The sequence below is a fragment of the Loxodonta africana genome, chromosome 3, assembly GCF_030014295.1.
Source record: "Loxodonta africana isolate mLoxAfr1 chromosome 3, mLoxAfr1.hap2, whole genome shotgun sequence".
NCBI classification, from domain to species: domain Eukaryota; kingdom Metazoa; phylum Chordata; class Mammalia; order Proboscidea; family Elephantidae; genus Loxodonta; species Loxodonta africana.
The window spans coordinates 144,392,615-144,411,348 of NC_087344.1; the positions used below are offsets into that span (position 1 = coordinate 144,392,615).

Here is an 18,734-nt window from a genome sequence, read left to right on the forward strand (position 1 = left end):
TCATTCTCATGGCTTTATAAATCAGCTTCCAAATTTTTATTGCCTGCCCTGACCTCTCTTCTGTGTTGCTGACTTACATATCCAACTGCCTATCTCACACCATCACTTAGATACCCCTCATATGAACCTCAAATTTTATGAAAAATAACTCTTCATTCACCTTGCCAAAATCTGTTTTTCAATATCTTGGTAACAGTCACTACCACCTACCAGTTGCTCAATCTAGAAATCCAGGCATCATTTTACTTGATTCTGCTTTTTCTTTTACATTTAATCCATTAGCAAATTCAATCAACTCTGCCTTCAACAGAGACTTCAAGTTTATTTTCTCTTCATTTGTACTGTTAGCCTGCACAAGCAACTATCATCTATCTCTTACCTTGACAACTGCAAAAGTCTTAATTTTTTCCTGCTTCCATTCTTACCGCTATACCTAGCCATTCTCCAAAGAACATAGAAGTATTTTTAAAAGATAATTAAGTCTTCTTACAATCCTTAAATGGCTCCCTATTATTCTTAGAAAACAACTCAAACTCCTCATGAGACCTACGTAATCAGGCCCCATCCAATCTTTCCAACACCTGATGTTATTCTCTAGCCTTCATTCATACCACAGGCATCTTCTGGGAGTTCCTAGAACATGCCTCAGGGCCTTCACACTTGTTATTTCTGCTACCTAGAGTATTATTCCCTGTGTTCCTCCCACTGTTAGATCATTTTCACTTTTTAAGTCTCAGTTTAAATATCTCAAAGAAGGCTCCCCTAAGCCTCCTTTCTAAAGTAGATCTCCCAATCTCTATCCATCCCAGAATACTCTAAAATAGCATGCCATTTCCTAAATGGCACTAGCTATTTGATTATTTTGTTTATCGCAGTTCTTCCCCCCGTATAATGTAAATCCTATCAGGGTGTAAAAAAAAAGTCTGTCTTGTTAGTCACTGGATCCCCAGCAGCCAGAAAAACAGGTAGGTGCTCAATAAATGTGCTGAATGAATGAATGAATGAAAAACGAACAAACAAATGAACAGACCAGTACTTAAGTTGTTTGCTAACGAAATCAATAGGGCCTATTCCTGGAAGGCCAAAGACCTAAAAAAAAAAAAAAAAGATAAACATCTAGCATCAACTCTTTGTACCTTGACTAAACAAGAAATTACAGACAGGAAAACAAATCAGGCTATCACTTATACTTTCAAACATACTAATGAGACTAAATAACATACATATTTAGTTATGAATAAGCTAAAAAGAAAAACTAAGCCACAGATCAACTTTTACCTTGAATCAGATATAGGTTTGGATGCCTTTCTGCCTTTAATTTTAAATTCATGGGATGTTCCTTCAGGTTCTTTCTCTGCTTTGAAAGCCACATTTGGTGGCACAGGAGGAACACGAATTCGCAACCCAAACAAATGCTTCTTCTTCTTTATTTCTTTCCCAGACATAAACCTAAATTTTTTTAAAAAATTAGCTAAAATTAAAAAAACTGAACACATATACATGGCACACCCTAACTCATAGCTTTCACATATCAGGCCCTTATACATGTAAGCCCACCCAACACTACAAAAACTCCCTCTTTCCCCTTGTTTTCCTTGATTCTTATTTGCCCCAGAGAGACTTCATAATAGAATATGTTCGGGGTGGGGTGGGGTGGGTACAGGCGGGGAGCAGGGAGGATAAGGTCAGAAGGATAGAAGTGGAACACATTTCCACATTTCTTTTTAAATGGCATCTACCTATTTAAAGAAATAAGAAGAGCATAGGATGCTGTCTTTTTCTTCCCAGTATATTTTCTCATATTTACCTGTGAGAAATGTTTCAAAAAAGTTTAGGAAAAGAAGAATTCTATTTCAGAGTGGGTTTGTGAGGAGAGAGACCCTGCTCAGAAGCATAGGTGATAGCAATGGAAAAGAAAGTAGGGACCAATTCTAGAAGCCCAGAAAATAAGAAAATGAGTATTTCATGTGCCGTATCTAGAACTGAAATACTGTGGGGCCAACCAGCTGCCATCGAGTTAACTCTGACTTGTGCCACCATCATGTGTGCAAAGAAGGCATTATTTCAGTGGATTATGAACTTGGGCCTTTGAAAAATATGCTCCTTAGCCCTTTCTCTACATTCTTAGGGTCCTTATTCCTAAACACCCCCATCTACATTAGCTCTACTGGAGCCTGCCTGGCCACAAGAACCACTACCAATTGCTTGGAATGTCCTACTTTTACGTAGGATCAGGAAAAAGAAGCTTCCATTTCTATCATAACTGAAAGAGATATATATATCTGGCATCCTAAATTGGAATTCAGAACCGTCCCATAAAATATTTTTACCAGTACAATAATTGCTCAAGTACCTTACGGGTTTTTCAGTTGCCCTAAAAATCTAGCCACTAAGTAATGACAACATCATTCAATAAAGAAATGCTGTCAAGTTCAAAACAGCAACTATTTACAAACAAAAATTTATAATTAATGGTTAACCCAAAAACTAGCATTTACCATTTACATTTAGAAAAATTATTTTTATTGCATTTTCAAAATATTTGCAAGAAATGTAGATATGTTCTTTAAAAAAAAAAAGCAAAGATCTATACAAGAGTATGTCAAACAATAACATTTAATTATCAAAACCTTAGACCAGAATGCTACTTTGCTGTAACTGATGGCACCAACTAATATTAAAACCATAAATCCCAATCTTTTAAAAACTCATGTTCCCCACAGTATTTCCCCTATCTTTTACATATTCCAACCAGCTAACAAGGCCTTACTTTCAGTAGACTGTATTATAAAGACAACTTATTACTAAATCACATGCTTTTTCAACTGAATAGCCCAAATTCCTCTGGAGATACTGATATGCCTCCCATCCACCACTTCCAGGAGGAGGACTGCTCTTCCCCTTTCTAACCATCACTGCTTTATTCTGACCAGAAGAGAATGAGGCATTAAAATGGAATGCACTAGAGTTCTATATACCAATCCCAGAATTCTTAAACAGTACTGTTATTCCTTATATTTCCTAAGTGTCTCCCTCATAGGGATACAAAAAATAAGTCAACTTACATGGTCTTGTAATCATTTAATGCCTCCAGAACATGCTCATATCTTTCAGATTTCGGTGTGTCTGCCAGCTGTGAAGTATCAAGAGAAAATTTAACACACTATGATTTCATCAATTAGTAAAATAGGTGCTAGACAGAGGCAATGCAATGCAGAGGAAAAGTGTACTGACTGGTATTCGAAAGACCCAAGTTTTAATTCCAGGTCTTTGCTGACTAGCTGTGTGACCCCAGTCATGTAACCTCTCAAGACTTATTTTCTCACCTATAAAGAGGGGAATATAAATCCTACACTAATTAGTAGTTTATTGTATAAATCAAACTGTATCTGTGAAGAAACTGTAAACTACAAAACACTACAAAAATGGGATTTTTATGATTAGTTATCATTAAATTTTTTAAAGATTCTATAATTTGGGGAAATAATGAATTAGGATTATTTAAATGTCAACCATAAAAACTTCCAGTAGATCTCAACAGGATGGAGTCTAAAAAGAAAAGAGACACATACTGCTTGATTTCTCAATATTTCTAATATTTGCATAAATGAATTATCTGTAACTGTTACAAATATTGTAAAATTTGGGGGTTTTACTTTCATAGAAGTTACAGATTTTAGCTAGCCCTACAATGGCTCAGTAATTTATTACCTTCACAAACCATTTTAAAATCTAAATATTCAATTTTGTTCCAACAAGGCTTCTCCCCAGAGACATTTCTGCCTCTTCTTCAAAGTTTAATGAGGACCCATTAGCAAAAACTTCTCAATTATAAAAGACCAAAAAAAATTTTTTAAAGTTTCCAAAAATAGCACACTTGACTTTCAAAATTACAGCCAGTATGTTCTTTACCAGTTAAAACTCCCAAGCCTTAGGCTGCTTCAAGTGAAAAAATCTGCCAACCAGAATGTTGGTGGTAAAAGACACTTACAGTCTCTACTCCAACTCTCCTCATTTTACAGACAAGCTAACAGATACAAAGGTTAAATAAACTGCTCAATATCACATGGCTAGTCAGTGAGAGAGCAGAACCTGAACCCAGTGATGCTAACTCCATTCATTCAACATTCACCAAGAAAAGCCGTCATGTGCCAGGTGTGTTGGGTGTTGGGAAAACAAAAAAATTATGAGCTAGGACAGTTCGGTGTTCATTCCTCTACATCATGTCCTCCTTCTGTAATTTCTGAAGTGTCCAATAACAGAGAATTTCCATTAAATGAGAAATAGGTGGACAAAACCTACCCTTGCAACTCTTCTATTTCCTCTTCTATAAGACAGCTCCTTCAAATATTTGACAGTAGCTACCATGTCCACGTCTAAGCCTAAGATTAAAGTTTTTAGCAGCCACATCACACGATTATTTTGAATCACCAACATTTAAGTTAGTAGTCAAGTGCAAATCGTTTGTGCCACCCAGGGACCTAAGCTCACAGTTAACTAATTCCATCCTCTTCTTGGTTCCCCATAACTAAAACTCTAAAATTTTATCAAATAAACTGCTACCAAGTATTCCCTATCATATGCCTGTACTATTGTGTGTGTGTTTAACCTAAAAATAGAACTTTACAATTGGTTGATTTTATTTGTTTTTAGCTCAGTGTTCCAGAAGATCTTTTCTCTTAATTCTGTCATCCTTCTTCAAGATAAAGACAAAGGCCCTGTGGCTCTCCATTAGAATCTCCCTCAAGAATGTTTCCAAGTCAATAATCATTTTCAGTACTGTTATTTAACTATGTAGCTACAAATCCATTTAATTTTTGAACAGTTCACATTTCAATATCTTATCTGAAAAGTTATATCTATACCATGCCCACAGCTGACATATCAGTCTTGTTAACCATATCAAAAACAAAACCAGGGTATTTAACTTAAGTTATTCTAATAGATGTTTTTCTTTATTCCTTTTTAAATCTTCATAAACCATGTATTTGAAAAATCTCTGCAATTCTGCTGACAATCAACATCAAAACTGACCTTGTAATTTCTCAAACACACTCCTTTTCACTTTTGAAAATCACAACTCTCTCTTCTCTTTTAGTACTTATTTTCCATGGTGTCTCAGAAATTTTATCTGAAAGCTTTTTTAGCACTCCAGGACTATTTTCATAGGATTATACATTTCAACTCATATAAAGAGGTCAAGGACTCTCTTTCTGTATTTTGCAAAGTAAAAGTACAAAGATTAGTCTAAATTAGAAAAATCTGTCCATTAGAACATTATATTCTAGGCCTTCCATCTGGCCATGAAGTTTATACTATATAACTTCAACAGAATATACATAGTATATATATCTTCAACAGAATAATTACCCATACACACTGTGCTTTTACTGTTCAGGTTTTATATTTCTATATGGAAATAAATACTACTTCATACAGTATTATTCTTTCCTTTACTAAAATACATCCTTCAATTACCAATATTGAGTTCCATGCAACCTAGGGTTAAATGCATCAACAGCTTAAGTAATGTTTGCCGATCTATATACACTCTATGTTAACATAAAACATTTAAGGTCCCAAGTATCGTTGTTAACCAGATTTTTATTTAAAAGTATTATACCATCTCCATTATACTACATTTTTCCCTAGCCAAAATTTCTCCCCACCTCCCTCAAAAGTGAGGTAGCACTCAATACATTCTTCTGCTATCAACCTTTGAGTTTTTAAAATTTAAGACTACAGTTAAACGAAAAGTAGGTTGTTCTTACCTAACTAGGATTTCAAATCACATTAGGAATACAAGCCAAATGACAATAGGCAGATTCCAGAAAGTAACATCTCATTTTAAATTTCCCAAGGCAATCATGTACAACAGTGATACCTAATTCTAAATAAAAACCTTCAGCAATCTTTACATGATTCTCAAATGTTACATTATGTATTTTTACCATCTCAAAATATTTCCAAACATGGTAGGTTCCTCCAACACTTAGATCGTATTATAAGGCACCAAATCTCAAAGGTATTAAAAGGAAGGGGAAATAAAAAAGCTGACATAATGAAGCATGGTATAAAACCATCTTGATCTTCTAACATGGAATACAAGTTTTAGCTTCTCTTCACAGCAATTCTGTAAAATAGTCAACTAAGAAAAAAACTATGATACATAAATGTTGGAGCTGCCTTTCAGTGTGAAAGGATATTATCTCTAACAAAGTTTAATATTCTTAAAGACTTCCTTTTATTATTAAAAGAAGTCTAGTATTTACGACAATAAGAAATAAAGAATATACTAAACAGAACATCAGTAAGCTACATAACTAGAAACCTAGACACATATTTCGGATTAGGCTTCCAAAATATCATTGCTAAGCATCATTAAAGTTTAGCTCGTGTCATCATATGCTCATATGTAAAATTTTTAAGTTACAGTTCAGCCCTGAAATGGTAAATACGGATAAGTGTCCCTGTGACTAGGTATCTATTACATATTCCTGAGCAAAATGCCATAAAAATCTCTATCAACTTCTCACAATATCACAAGAATTTTTCCTTTTATCTGGACACAAAGACTCTACATTTAAGAGAAAGTAAAATCACAACATAAATATTATTCTGTTTCATTTTTAGGAGAAAGTTAGAACAAGTCCATATATCATATAATCTATATTATGTATAATAAAAATTGATATCCAAAATTATTCTTGAATACTCTATCAATCAACCAATAATAATATACTAAGCATATTACTATTCCCCATGTCTTGAAAGTGAGTAATGCTATTTTGTAAAAAATTTTCAACAAAAATATAAACAAACAGAAGTTGTTTTTGTTAACCTAAATTTGGATAAGTAGTGACAAAATTCAATTTCCATTTCAATTAACCAGAGATGTATTGTTTAAGTATTCAGGGGGAAAGCGGGGGAACAACAGTTGCTGAGTCAATTCCAACTCATGGCAGGTATAAATTTTATGATCGCTTTGTTAAAATCTTGCCCCCCAAAACAATTCTAAATATACCGTAAAGATGAAAAACATTCATACACAGAATTAAAACCTGGACTTCCAACTGTCAATAACTAGTCTGAGGATGGGATGACCAAACTAAAAATCTGAATATATTCCTATTTTAATGCAGAAGAAAGAGGAATGAGAAATGATTAGAAAGCCACTTGTTCTAATAATAAATTTGATGGCTCAAAGAAACAGACATACTCTTTTAAAAAGGTAAAACTTTTCAGTGGTAAAGTTTTATTAGATTGTAATCATGTCTTTTTTTTAATAAAAACAGAAATATTACTCATATACTGGCAAAGAATAATCAATCAAAATTTCTTATTTCTAAGACAACACCTCATAGGCTACAAAAAAGTGCAAACACTTTTCTAGTGATGAAGCTCAGCTGGACCTGAGATACCTAAAAGGCACAAATTGAACTGTCTTCTCTGAAATTAGATTATTTATGCATTTTACTGTTTAATATTTTCAGCCTCTTAAAATCTAAACATTAAAATTTAAATTTTAATAGAGAATGACGGCTTTTGGATTAAAACACTACTTGAGTTTTAACGTGTACACCCACTCTACATCAAATACCTACTGTAGAATTGCATCATGTGAAATATGAAATGTACTAATAGGTATATAGATGTACCTGCATATACAGTGCTGAAAGAATCATGTACTAGAAAGAAAACATTCTAAAATGAATGTACTGACAGATTAATTAAGATGACACTGAAGAACACTATGGTTACCAGTGCCTTATTCTTACTTTTTCTTATCACTGATCAGTTTATTAAAATTCATTAGATTTACAAATCATTCACTTTCTCTCAGGCTTCATCTGAAAAATGAAGCATTTAACAGAAAACTTAAGAGTAGATTTAACACTCCATTTCTAACATTCAAAACACTGAGTTTCAATAGTATCCCAGATTTTAAAACCTAAGAATTTTGCAAGTATTTGTTTTATTTTATGCAGCTGATCTACCACCAACTTTCAAATAAACGTGCCTTATGCTCTCCCTGCTGTCCCATAAAACCCCAAAACAAAAAAACCTTTATATGCTATTTGATACCAACTTTACAAATTGCCTCATGTCTAAAAGCCACAATAACACAGAAATTCTCTCTGAACTTCAAATCAGTTTATGCCATTTTTATCTCAAAAGTAATGCATAGCTAAAATTCACACATCTAATTCCACAAATTATAAAACAAATTCATTTGTTTTGATCTAAGAATAGTTAATATTTATATTCTAATAATTCTAAATAAATGCTGAAAACAAGGTAGCTATTAAGCTTATTCTACTTTCCTCTTTGTGCTATTCCATAGTTTCAAAATATTCAGTGAACGTTCATTTGTTTTATATTCCTTTAAAAAAGTTTTTGTAAATTAGCATAGGTGGTTATACTTTGCAACTGAAAAGTAAAATAAGATGTCAGGATGGGCGAGGTAATCTCCAATTCAGGTAGTTTCATTTTTACAACTCATTATTCTAACACTACTACTGTATCCCATCATTCCTGGAAGTCAAAAGTATATAAGGGAAGTATGTATAGGTTATAGCCAACAAAACAGGGAAGAAGAGTGTTGGTTACATCACTAAATGTATAGAAAACTTAAAAGGAGGCAGGACCATGAGTAAGAGCGCAATACTAAATTTAAGGACTGGTCCTGATATCCCTATTAAAGTTGTTTCTACTTAGATCCAAAATCAAAATTTTATTTAGATATCTGGCTTAAATACGTGTCTTAGTTGTTTTTAATAAAAGCAAAACAAAACAAAAAAACATCAAATAACTAATGAAGTTAGCTCTAAGACCACCTACCTCTCCAGGGTGTAATCTATCCCAGTTTTCATTAATGTATGTCATAAGCTCAAGTTCAGAATCAAAGTATTTCTTCTTGTGAATAACACTTAGGTTGTAAAGGCATAGGTGTGCTATATCTACCCTGAAATTCAAAAATAATCAAAACATACAAAATGTTTCTAGCTTTGTTACAAAATCACACTATTTCTTAATAATAGTAGTAATTAAAAAGTCACAGCAAAATATGTAGGTAAAAATCAAAAAACCCAATTGCAGTTGACAATTCTGACTCACAGCAACCCTATAGGACAGAGTAGAACTGCCCCATGAGGCAGCAGCTGGTAGAGTCAAACTGGTAGGAACGGCTGGTAGAGTCAAACCGATGACCTTTTGGTGAGCAACTGAGCTCTGAACCACTGCCCCACCAGGGCTCCATTTAGGTGAAAAGGGTCAATATTCTAAGTCAAATTCACAAGACAATAAATCACTATATATGAAAATAACTGGAAAACACTGGCTAAACATTTGCTTATCCTGAATAGTAATTATAAACTAAAAGATATTTGAATTAGTTCTTAAAATGCAAAGTGGATCTGATTAAGAAAAAATAGCTTACAATCAAAATTTCTGCTTAATTTTCACTACTTAAATATAGGCATATACTCTTAATAGACTCTTTTATGATTCATGAGTTAAATCTCATCTGTTCCTAAAATAAGTAAAATACTTCACAAAAATTTCTAAGTACTTACTATATTTTATTAGTAAATCTCCAAAATGCATCACCCTTCCCATGCCCAAGAATTACTACACTGAAGCAGAAATAGGCAGGTTTTTTTTTGTTTGTTTGTTTTTGTTTTAATAAAAGCGCTCTCTCTTCTACTGCATGCTATTCTTAAGGCTCAAAAGAACTGAAAACATGAGTAAAAATTCTGAAAGTCTAAAAGATGTCTGAAAGTTATGTTTATGCTAGTCAACAACAAACACTTATCAATTTAGCAATAAAACTGAACAATCCTTCATGAAGATGACATCAGACTTGGGAATAAATAAACAATAAATAAATAAAGCCAGGCATAGAAATGAACAACTTTTTACTTAAGTCAATGAATAGATAAAAAAAACTTTCATCCTGCAGTCTTAAGAATATGGCTCTTTTTTTTCTTAAAAGAAATATTCACACTTACCACTGTAATGGTAGACGTTTGAGGTATTCTGGTCCAGAACTGCAGACAGAGCAAATAAATGTATAAAACCTAAGGAAAAAGAAAAAGCTGAATATATTTTGATAATGAAGGGCATGCATAAATTATCCTACAGCTGACTAAAGGACACTGAATATAAAGCAAAATATAACTTGAATTATGACACTGTAATTTAAGAAGTTTCTTTTCTAATAACAACAGTGATATAGTTCATATCTGGGGGAAAGAGATCTTCAGAGGGACCCCTGGGTGATGCACACGGTTAAGTGCCTGATTACCAGCCAAAAACTTGGCAGTCTGAACCCATGCAGAGGCACCTAGGAAGACAAGCACCTAGGAAGATCTGCTTCTAAAAGGTCACAGCCTTGAAAACCCTATGGAGTGGTTCTACTCTGGATACATGGGGTCACCATGAGTTGAAACAGGCTGGACAGCAACTAACAAAAACAACAAGACAGACCTTCAGAGTTCAGATACAGGTTTATATGCCTCCATAATTTACAGACCTCTCTGGTATACCATGTTGTCTTAATCAAGAGAAGCACATTAGACAGGCTTTTAGAATATCTTCAGATCTAAGAAAATTTGTATCAAAGTTCTACTGCCTTACACAATTCTCTCTTGTGGGATTCTTTTAGGGTTCTCGAAATAAAGATACCAATGAGAATAGTTCAGAGCATTGTGGGACAATAGAAGCAAATATAATCACTAATCAAATACATAAAAGTTTTCAGGAATACTGTCCAAAAGCATAAAAATTATATGTATTTTAAGTATACTATTTGGGGCCCTGGTGGTGTAATGGTTAAGTGCTCGACTGCTAACAGAAAGGTCAGCGGGCACAGGAGAAAGATGTGGCAGTCTGTTCTGGTAAAGATTATAGCCAAGAAAACCCTATGGGGCAGTTCTACTCTGTTTTACAGGGTTGCTATGAGTCGGAATTGACTCGACGGCACCTAACAACAGTAACAACAAAAACAAGTATATTATTTAATTCTTCCCTTCTGAGGTGACCTCCTTTACAGTTCACTGTTATAACTATTTTTAGAAATCTGAAACCACAAACAGAACTGTAATAAAAAAAAGTTACAAAACTCAATCAGTGAAGTTCAAATGTCCTTCTCACCTGTCTCCAAATAGCATTGGCTTTTGAAGGCATTGTACACAAGCCTCATGAAACCACTGCTTACATTTGCAGCACTGCAGCATCTTTAAATACCAGCTATAAGAAAAATTTAGATTAAAATTACCACTTTGTGATAAGGTAAATGGTTCATTTAAAAAAAAAAAAAAAAAGTTGCATTATCCAGAATACACTTTTGATTAAAGTATCACGTTTCTACTATAACTTAGTGTTAAATTATTTTTTTCCATAAAGGCTGGTAATATCAACTATTTCATCCCTTTATGGAGCCCTGGTGGCACAGTGGTAAAGAGCTACGGCTGCTAACCAAAAGGCTGGCAGTTTGAATCTACCAGTCACTCCATGGAAACCCAATGGGGCAGTTCTACCCAGTCCTATGGGTTGCCATGAAAACAGAATTGACTCGATGGCTAATGGGTTTTTCTCTCTTTTTTCACACGGGTATTTATAAGTCTCTGAAAGATACATCACTACTTCTAGGCAACAAGTGCCTGGCTCCTACATCAGTAAAAGAGCTCTCTCAAAATACCAATCTGGGATTTTTTCACGTTAATTCTCTATATCCTACAAGAGCTCAGCCTCAAAGGTCATTAACATGCACAGCTGATTGTTCATATACCAAGTGGCCTTAGGCAGTTTTCAGAGTACAATCATTCCATTTCATATCTTGTGCTTTAATATTCTTGTCCACTATATTGAAAATGAAAGGAGTATTGAGATTTTATAAATAAACTTGGTTAACATAATTATACATCTAATCTGACTCTACCAGGTGTAAAAAGGCTTTGTGACAGGATTTGTTTATAGTTGTTTCAGATACCTGAAGATGCTAAAACTGAATCTTCAGCTAAGAAGGCCACTCTTTCTTTCTTCTTAGTACATGGTTTTGATAGGTTGATATCTTTATTTGCCACCCAAATAATGCCTTTTCTTCTAATAATTCGTTTGTTTAACAAGTAGTGCCCATATTAATTTTATGCCATATACAGGCAAAGACAAGAAGATTGCTATAAGCAGGTCATTCAGTCAACAACGTTTAGTGAATACTAAAACTATGTCCAAGGTACTCTGCTATGTGATAAAGGTAGAGTGGTTAGCAATATCAGGTGGAGTTCCTAACCTTGTGGTACTTAAAGACCACGAATGATAGGATCAGAGCCTAAACAAAATGAAGAACTAAAAATTCATTCATTAATTCATGGTTTCATCACTGAATATGCCTTACGTCCCAGCATTCTCCTAGACAGCACGCTATACTATACTAAACAAAGGGGAAACGGGCTTTGCGATGCCAAACATGGGCACCCCCATGAAGTATGCATTCTTACGTAGGCCTCTGGCATGGAGCCACTATTGTCCACCACCACTATAAAGCCTCTGCCCTCCCACTGCACAGTGCAGAGATCTGCTCTGGTCCTACAGCCATCCAGGACTTTCTTGTAAGTTTCAAGTTACTGGTGCCTGGACACTAAAGAAGCATAGAGTCTGGTAAGAAACATATAACAAACCAATAATACAATTTAAATTGGGTTAAATGTAAAGTTCTTCATTAATATTAAAAAACTATGTGTATGTGTATATATATATACACACAGCATGGATGAATCTGGAAGACATTATGCTGAGTTAAATAAATCAATCACTAGATGGCAAATACTGTATGGTCACACTTATAAAAAGTCAAGAACAGGTATCCACACAGAGAGCAATGCTCTTTGATGGTTACCAGGGATGGGAGGTGGAGGGAAGGGGAATCAATTTCCAGATGGTAGACACTTGTTATTTTTATTGACAGGAAAGGCAATACCAAATATGGGTGAAGTTTGCAGAACATGACCAAGGTAAATGAAGACACTACGAAGTACGCACAAAAAAGGACAATTTCAATAAATACCATTAACATATACAATTTTGCAACAACAGTAATAACAACCAAAAAATGTGTGTAGTTACATAGGTAGATATGTATGCACATAATGTATATGCACGTGCACGTACAGGTGTACCTGCAGGCGTATGTGTATATGTGTTTATGAGTGCTGCATACATATTCACGTAAATAACAAGTACATAAGCGGTACAGTTACAGAGATTTCCTAGACATATCTAAGCACTGAGGGATTGGTTTACTCAGTTAAAAGGCTTAGGACAACAGTCTCGTGAGACAATTCAGTCAATTTGCATAACGTAATTCATAATGTTCTACATCCTAGTTTGGTGAGTAGCGTCTGGGGTCTTAAAAGCTTGTGAGCAGCTGTCTAATTAAGATACAACTATTGGTCTCTACTAGTCTGGAGCAAAAGAGAATGAAGGAAACCAAAGACTCAAAGGAGAAACTAGCCCACGGGATTAATACCCCACACAAATCATGGTCTCTTCTAGCCTGAAACGAGAACTACATGGTGACCAGCCCACTACCAACTGTTCTGACCAGGGACATGATAGAAGGTCCTGGATAGAAAGAGTAGAAAATATAGGACAAAATTCAGATTCCTGAAAAAGTCCAGACTTACTGGACCGGTAGGGACTAAAGGAACCCCTGAGACTTTCACTCTAAGATACCCTTTGAACTTGGAAATGAAGCTATTTCTAGAGTTCACCTTTCAGTCAAAAAATAGATCGGCTTATTAGATACACAATTTCACCTTTGAGTCACGTGCTCCCTTAAACAATCAACTATATGACACCAAATCATCAACATTTACCCAAAAGCAAAGCTGAGAATGCAAGGAGGGGAAGGGGGAAGCTAAACCAATGGAAACAGAATGGAAATAATGAGAATGCTGACGCATTGTGAAAATTATAACCAATGTCATAGAACAATTTGTATAAAAATTATTAAATGGGAATCTAATATGCACTGCCAACTTTCACCTAAAACACAGTATCTTTTTAAAAAATAGTACAAGTACCTGATGCACAACTTGGCTTAAAATTAACTTGCGTAATGTGCTGGGTTTCTCTCATATATGGCCTTTCTGGGCTTGGATTCATAATTCTGCCAAAAACAATTGGCTGGGCCACAATCTTGCAAGGGATTGGTAGATTACTATGCAAATACAGGCCTGAAAATCTACCCAAAAAGACTGAGCCCCCTGTGGTCCACTTCAGGAGCTGGTAGGTTTATAACTGCCATCCTGTTAGGCTTATACAAGGGCCAATTCCACAGAGGTTTAAAAGGAACCTCACTACCATCGAGAAGAGACCGGAGAGGAGCAGATCCTTTGGACCCAGAGTCCTTGCACCGAGAAACTCCTAGATCCAGAAGAGAGAGATGTTAACACCGAAGATGGCACAAAACAGTGGCAAGCTCAGCAGAGCCAAGCCACAGAGAAACGGCGGCAGCAGTACAAGCAGTGTGAATCACGAGACCAGCAGACGGCTGTAGTGGGCTTGCAAGCCCACAGAGAGAGAGAGCTGAGCGTCTTCAGGCAAGAGCTTCCTAGCAGAGCTAGAAGAGCTGTAACACTTGCCTGGGCAGGGCAATGGCCTAGAGGAGCCTGGCAACAGGGCTGGCAGAGAGAGGCCCCAAAGAGCGGCACAACAGCAGAGCCAGTGCTAATAGCAAAAAGCTGCTGCAAGGAGTGCAGCAGCCAAGCAGGCTGTTACACCAGATATAAGGTGGGCCAGTTAAAAGTGGAGAGGCTGATGGCAAGAAGGTAAAAGGAAAGGCGGGGCCAAGAAGGCAGAATAGACAAAGACGATTCTGGCAAGCCCTCTTACAACAAAGACCTGAAAAAACAAGTGAAAACGAGTGTATTTATGACAAGCTAGGAGTCCTGAACATCAAAGGCAAGGTTACAAAACAAACTGTGAGGCAGGGGGAGGAAGAGACAGTTCAGAAGCAGAGAGGAGCAACCAGACTTGAATCACTGGGAGCCCTCTGGCACCATTCCCAACAGTGGTGGCAGGGGGCTGGTACTAGCCTTCGGCTGCTGTTTCCTCAGGAAGAAGCAGCCAGCCACACAGCCTACTCACACCTCCAGAACCAGAGAAGAACGGCGCTCTCGGCAAAAGCTAAGTACTTGCATGCATCTTACCATTCTCTCCCATGCCCCCTGTTTCCAAGCCAGCTTCAGCAGCTGAGTTCCCTGGGCCTGAGATAGGCCCTACTGAGCACCTAGAACCATCCTCCCAGCCTTGGAAAAGGAAAAAATTTGCAATTGGGGGAAAAGATGATTTGCCAGCTCCACTAACTGGCAGAGCTCAGGACTAAAGTGGCTCCTGTCCAGGCATAAAGAGTCCATAGACTTTGAGTACATTTCTCCTCTACATGGACCTGTCTGGGCCTATTTCAGGAGAATAGGCCCTTGTTGACAGACTACAACTGTTACAGCTGTGCAGCGGACAGGTGGGTATTTGATGTTTGACACTGCTTTGCCTATTAAACAGGGTCCTCACCTACCCGCATCAGGAGCCTAGGTACTGGTGTCTCCACTCAGGTCACCCAGCCACCTGCGAAAGGGGTCCAAGGATATCTGGTACCTCCCAGTCCTTATAATCAAAAACACTGGGTGCCCATGGTCAGTCCGCAGAACCCACACACCTGTACAATCTAGGGAACACTGACACACTTTCCTCAGACACACTTCAGGAACAATTCTCAGCCCCGTGCCTTGTTCAAAGCAGAACCACCTGCTGGAACTGGACACCTGTACCTGAACCAATCAGTCCTGCCCCTCTAAGACTGTAGTACAGAGCCTGTACCACACACTTGATGATCAGCTACCTGGACATCTGAGCTGAATTCACACAAGAAAAGTGAATGGATTCCTAGACTAATATACTTGATAACAGATCTAGCCATCTGGGGACAGGATCTCAGAGCTCCAAACGTGAAAATAATCAAGCCACCTCACTCAAACAACCCATATGGGCACATCAGAACAAAAAAAAAAAGCATGAAGCTACGACACAGTAATCAAACATAAAATAAACTAATACAATAACTTATACACGGCTCAGACACAACAGTCAATATCAAGTCACATAAAGAAACAGACCATGATCACCTCAACAGGCTCTCAAAACAAAGAATCAAGGGATCTTCTAGACGAAAGTATCTTCCTGGAATTACCAAAGGCAGAATACAGAAGATTAATATACAAAACCCTTCAAGACATCCGGAAGGAAATCAGGCAATACGCAGAACAAGCCAAGGAACACACAGATAAAGCAGTTGAAGAAACTAAAAAGATTATTCAGCAACACAACGAAAAATTTAATAAGCTGGAAAAATCCATAGATAGACAGCAATCAGAAATTCAAAAGATTAACAATAAAATTACAAAAGTAGACAAATCAATGGAAAGTCAGAGGAGCAGAACTGAGCAAGTTGAAGTCAGAATTTCTGAACTTGAAGATAAAGCATTTGGCACCAATATATCTAAAGAAAAAGCAGATAAAAGAATTTAAAAAAAAAAATGAAGAAACCTTAAGAACCATATGGGACTCTATCAAGAAAAATAACCTACGAATGATTACAGTACCAGAACAGGGACAGATAACAGAAAATACAGAGAGAAGTGTTAAAGATTTGCTGGCAGCAAACTTCCCTGATATTGTGAAAGATGAGAAGATATCACATCCAAGATGTTCATCAAACTACACATAACGTAGATTTTAAAAGAAAGTCACCAAGACATATTATAACCAAACTTGCCAAACCAAAGATAAAGACAGAATTTTAAAAGCAGCTAGGGATAAACGAAAACTCACCTACAAAGGACAGTCAATAAGATCAAGCTAGGACTACTCAGAAGAAACCATGCAGGCAAGAAGGCAGTTGTTGTTGTTCTTGTTAGGTGCCCTCGAGTCGGTTCCGCCACATAGCGACCCTATGCACAACAGAATGAAACATTGCCCGGTCCTGCGCCATCCTTACAATCATTGTTATGCCTGAGCTCACGGTTGCAGCCACTGTGTCAATCGTTGAGAGTCTTCCTCTTTTCCACTGACCCTGTACTCTGCCAAGCATGATGTCCTTCTCCAGGGACTGATCCCTCCTGACAACATGTCCAAAGTATGTAAGACGCAGCCTGCCATCTTTGCTTCTAAAGAGCATTCTGGTTGTACTTCTAAGACAGATTTGTTCGCTCTTTTCGCAGTACATGGTACATTCAATATTCTTCACCAACGCCACAATTCAAAGGCGTCAATTCTCCTTCGGTCTTCCTTATTCACTGTCCAGCTTTCACATGCACAAGATGCAATTGAAAATACCATGGCTTCGGTCAGGCGCACCTTAGTCTTCAGGGTGACAGCTTTGCTCTTCAACACTTTGTAGAGGTCCTTTGCAGCAGATTTGCCCAATGCAATGTGTCTTCTGATTTCTTGACTGCTGCTTCCATGGCTGTTGATTGTGGATCCAAGTAAAATGAAATCCTTGACAACTTCAATCTTTTCTCCCTTTATCATGATGTTGCTCATTGGTCCAGTGGTGAGAATTTTTGTTTTCTTTATGTTGAGGCGTAATCCATACTAAAGGCTGTGGTCTTTGTTCTTCATTAGTAAGTGCCTCAAGTCCTCTTCACTTTCAGCAAGCAAGGTTGTATCATCTGCATAACGCAGGTTGTTAATGAGTCTTCCTCCAATCTTAATGTCCTGTTCTTCTTCATATAGCCCAACTTCTCGTATTATTTGTTCAGCATACGGATTAAATTAAAAAAAAAAAAACCCAGTACAAACTGAATAGGTATGGTGAAAGAATACAACCCTGACACACACCTTTCCTGACTTTAAACCAATCAATATCCCCTTGTTCTGTCCAAACAACTGCCTCTTGATCTATGTAAAGGTTCCTCATGAGCACAATTAAGTGTTCTGGAATTCCAATTCTTCGCAGTTACCCATAGTTTGTTATGATCCACACAGTCAAATGCCTTTGCATTATCAATAAAACACAGGTAAACATCCTTCTGGTATTCTCTGCTTTCAGCCAGGATCCATCTGACATCAGCAATGATATCCCTGGTTCCATGTCCTCTTCTGAAACTGGCCTGAATTTCTGGCAGTTCCCTGTCGATATACTGCTGCACCCATTTTTGAATGATCTTCAGCAGAATTTTGCTTGCGTGTGATATTAATGATATTGTTCTGTAATTTCCACATTCGGTTGGATCACCTTTCTTGGGAATAGGCATAAAGATGGATCTCTTCTACTCAGTTGGCCAGGAAGCTGGCTTCCATATTTCTTAACATAGACAGGTGAGCACCTCCAGCGCTGCATCTGTTTGTTGAAACATCTCAATTGATATTCCATCAATTCCTGGAGCCTTGTTTCTCACCAATGCCTTCAGAGCAGCTTGGACTTCTTCCTTCAGTACCATCGGTTCCTGGTCATATGCCACCTCTTGGAATGGTTGAATATCGACTAATTCTTTTTTGTATAATGACTCTGTGTATTCCTTCCATCTTCTTTTGACGCTTTCTGCATCATTTAATATTTTCCCCTTGGAATCCTTCACTATTGCAACTCAAGGCTTGAATTTTTTCTTCAGTTCTTTCAGCTTGAGAAATGCCAAGCGTGTTCTTCCCTTTTGGTTTTCCATCTCCAGCTCTTT

General features: G+C 36.8%; 1 protein-coding gene across 6 annotated transcripts in view; it reads right to left on the minus strand.

Moving 5' to 3' along the window:
* Window positions 1-18,734, minus strand: part of MTF2 (metal response element binding transcription factor 2) — an 83,359-nt gene that overhangs the window by 16,048 nt on the left and 48,577 nt on the right. For all 6 annotated transcript variants that reach the window (XM_064282259.1, XM_064282258.1, XM_064282260.1 and 3 more), the window contains 5 exons: window positions 11,155-11,250; window positions 10,011-10,079; window positions 8,842-8,965; window positions 3,066-3,133; window positions 1,279-1,449 (listed from right to left, as the gene is read on the minus strand). In XM_064282259.1, coding sequence (XP_064138329.1) covers window positions 1,279-1,449; window positions 3,066-3,133; window positions 8,842-8,965; window positions 10,011-10,079; window positions 11,155-11,250 — 528 coding nt within the window. The remainder of the gene's footprint in view (window positions 1-1,278; window positions 1,450-3,065; window positions 3,134-8,841; window positions 8,966-10,010; window positions 10,080-11,154; window positions 11,251-18,734) is intronic.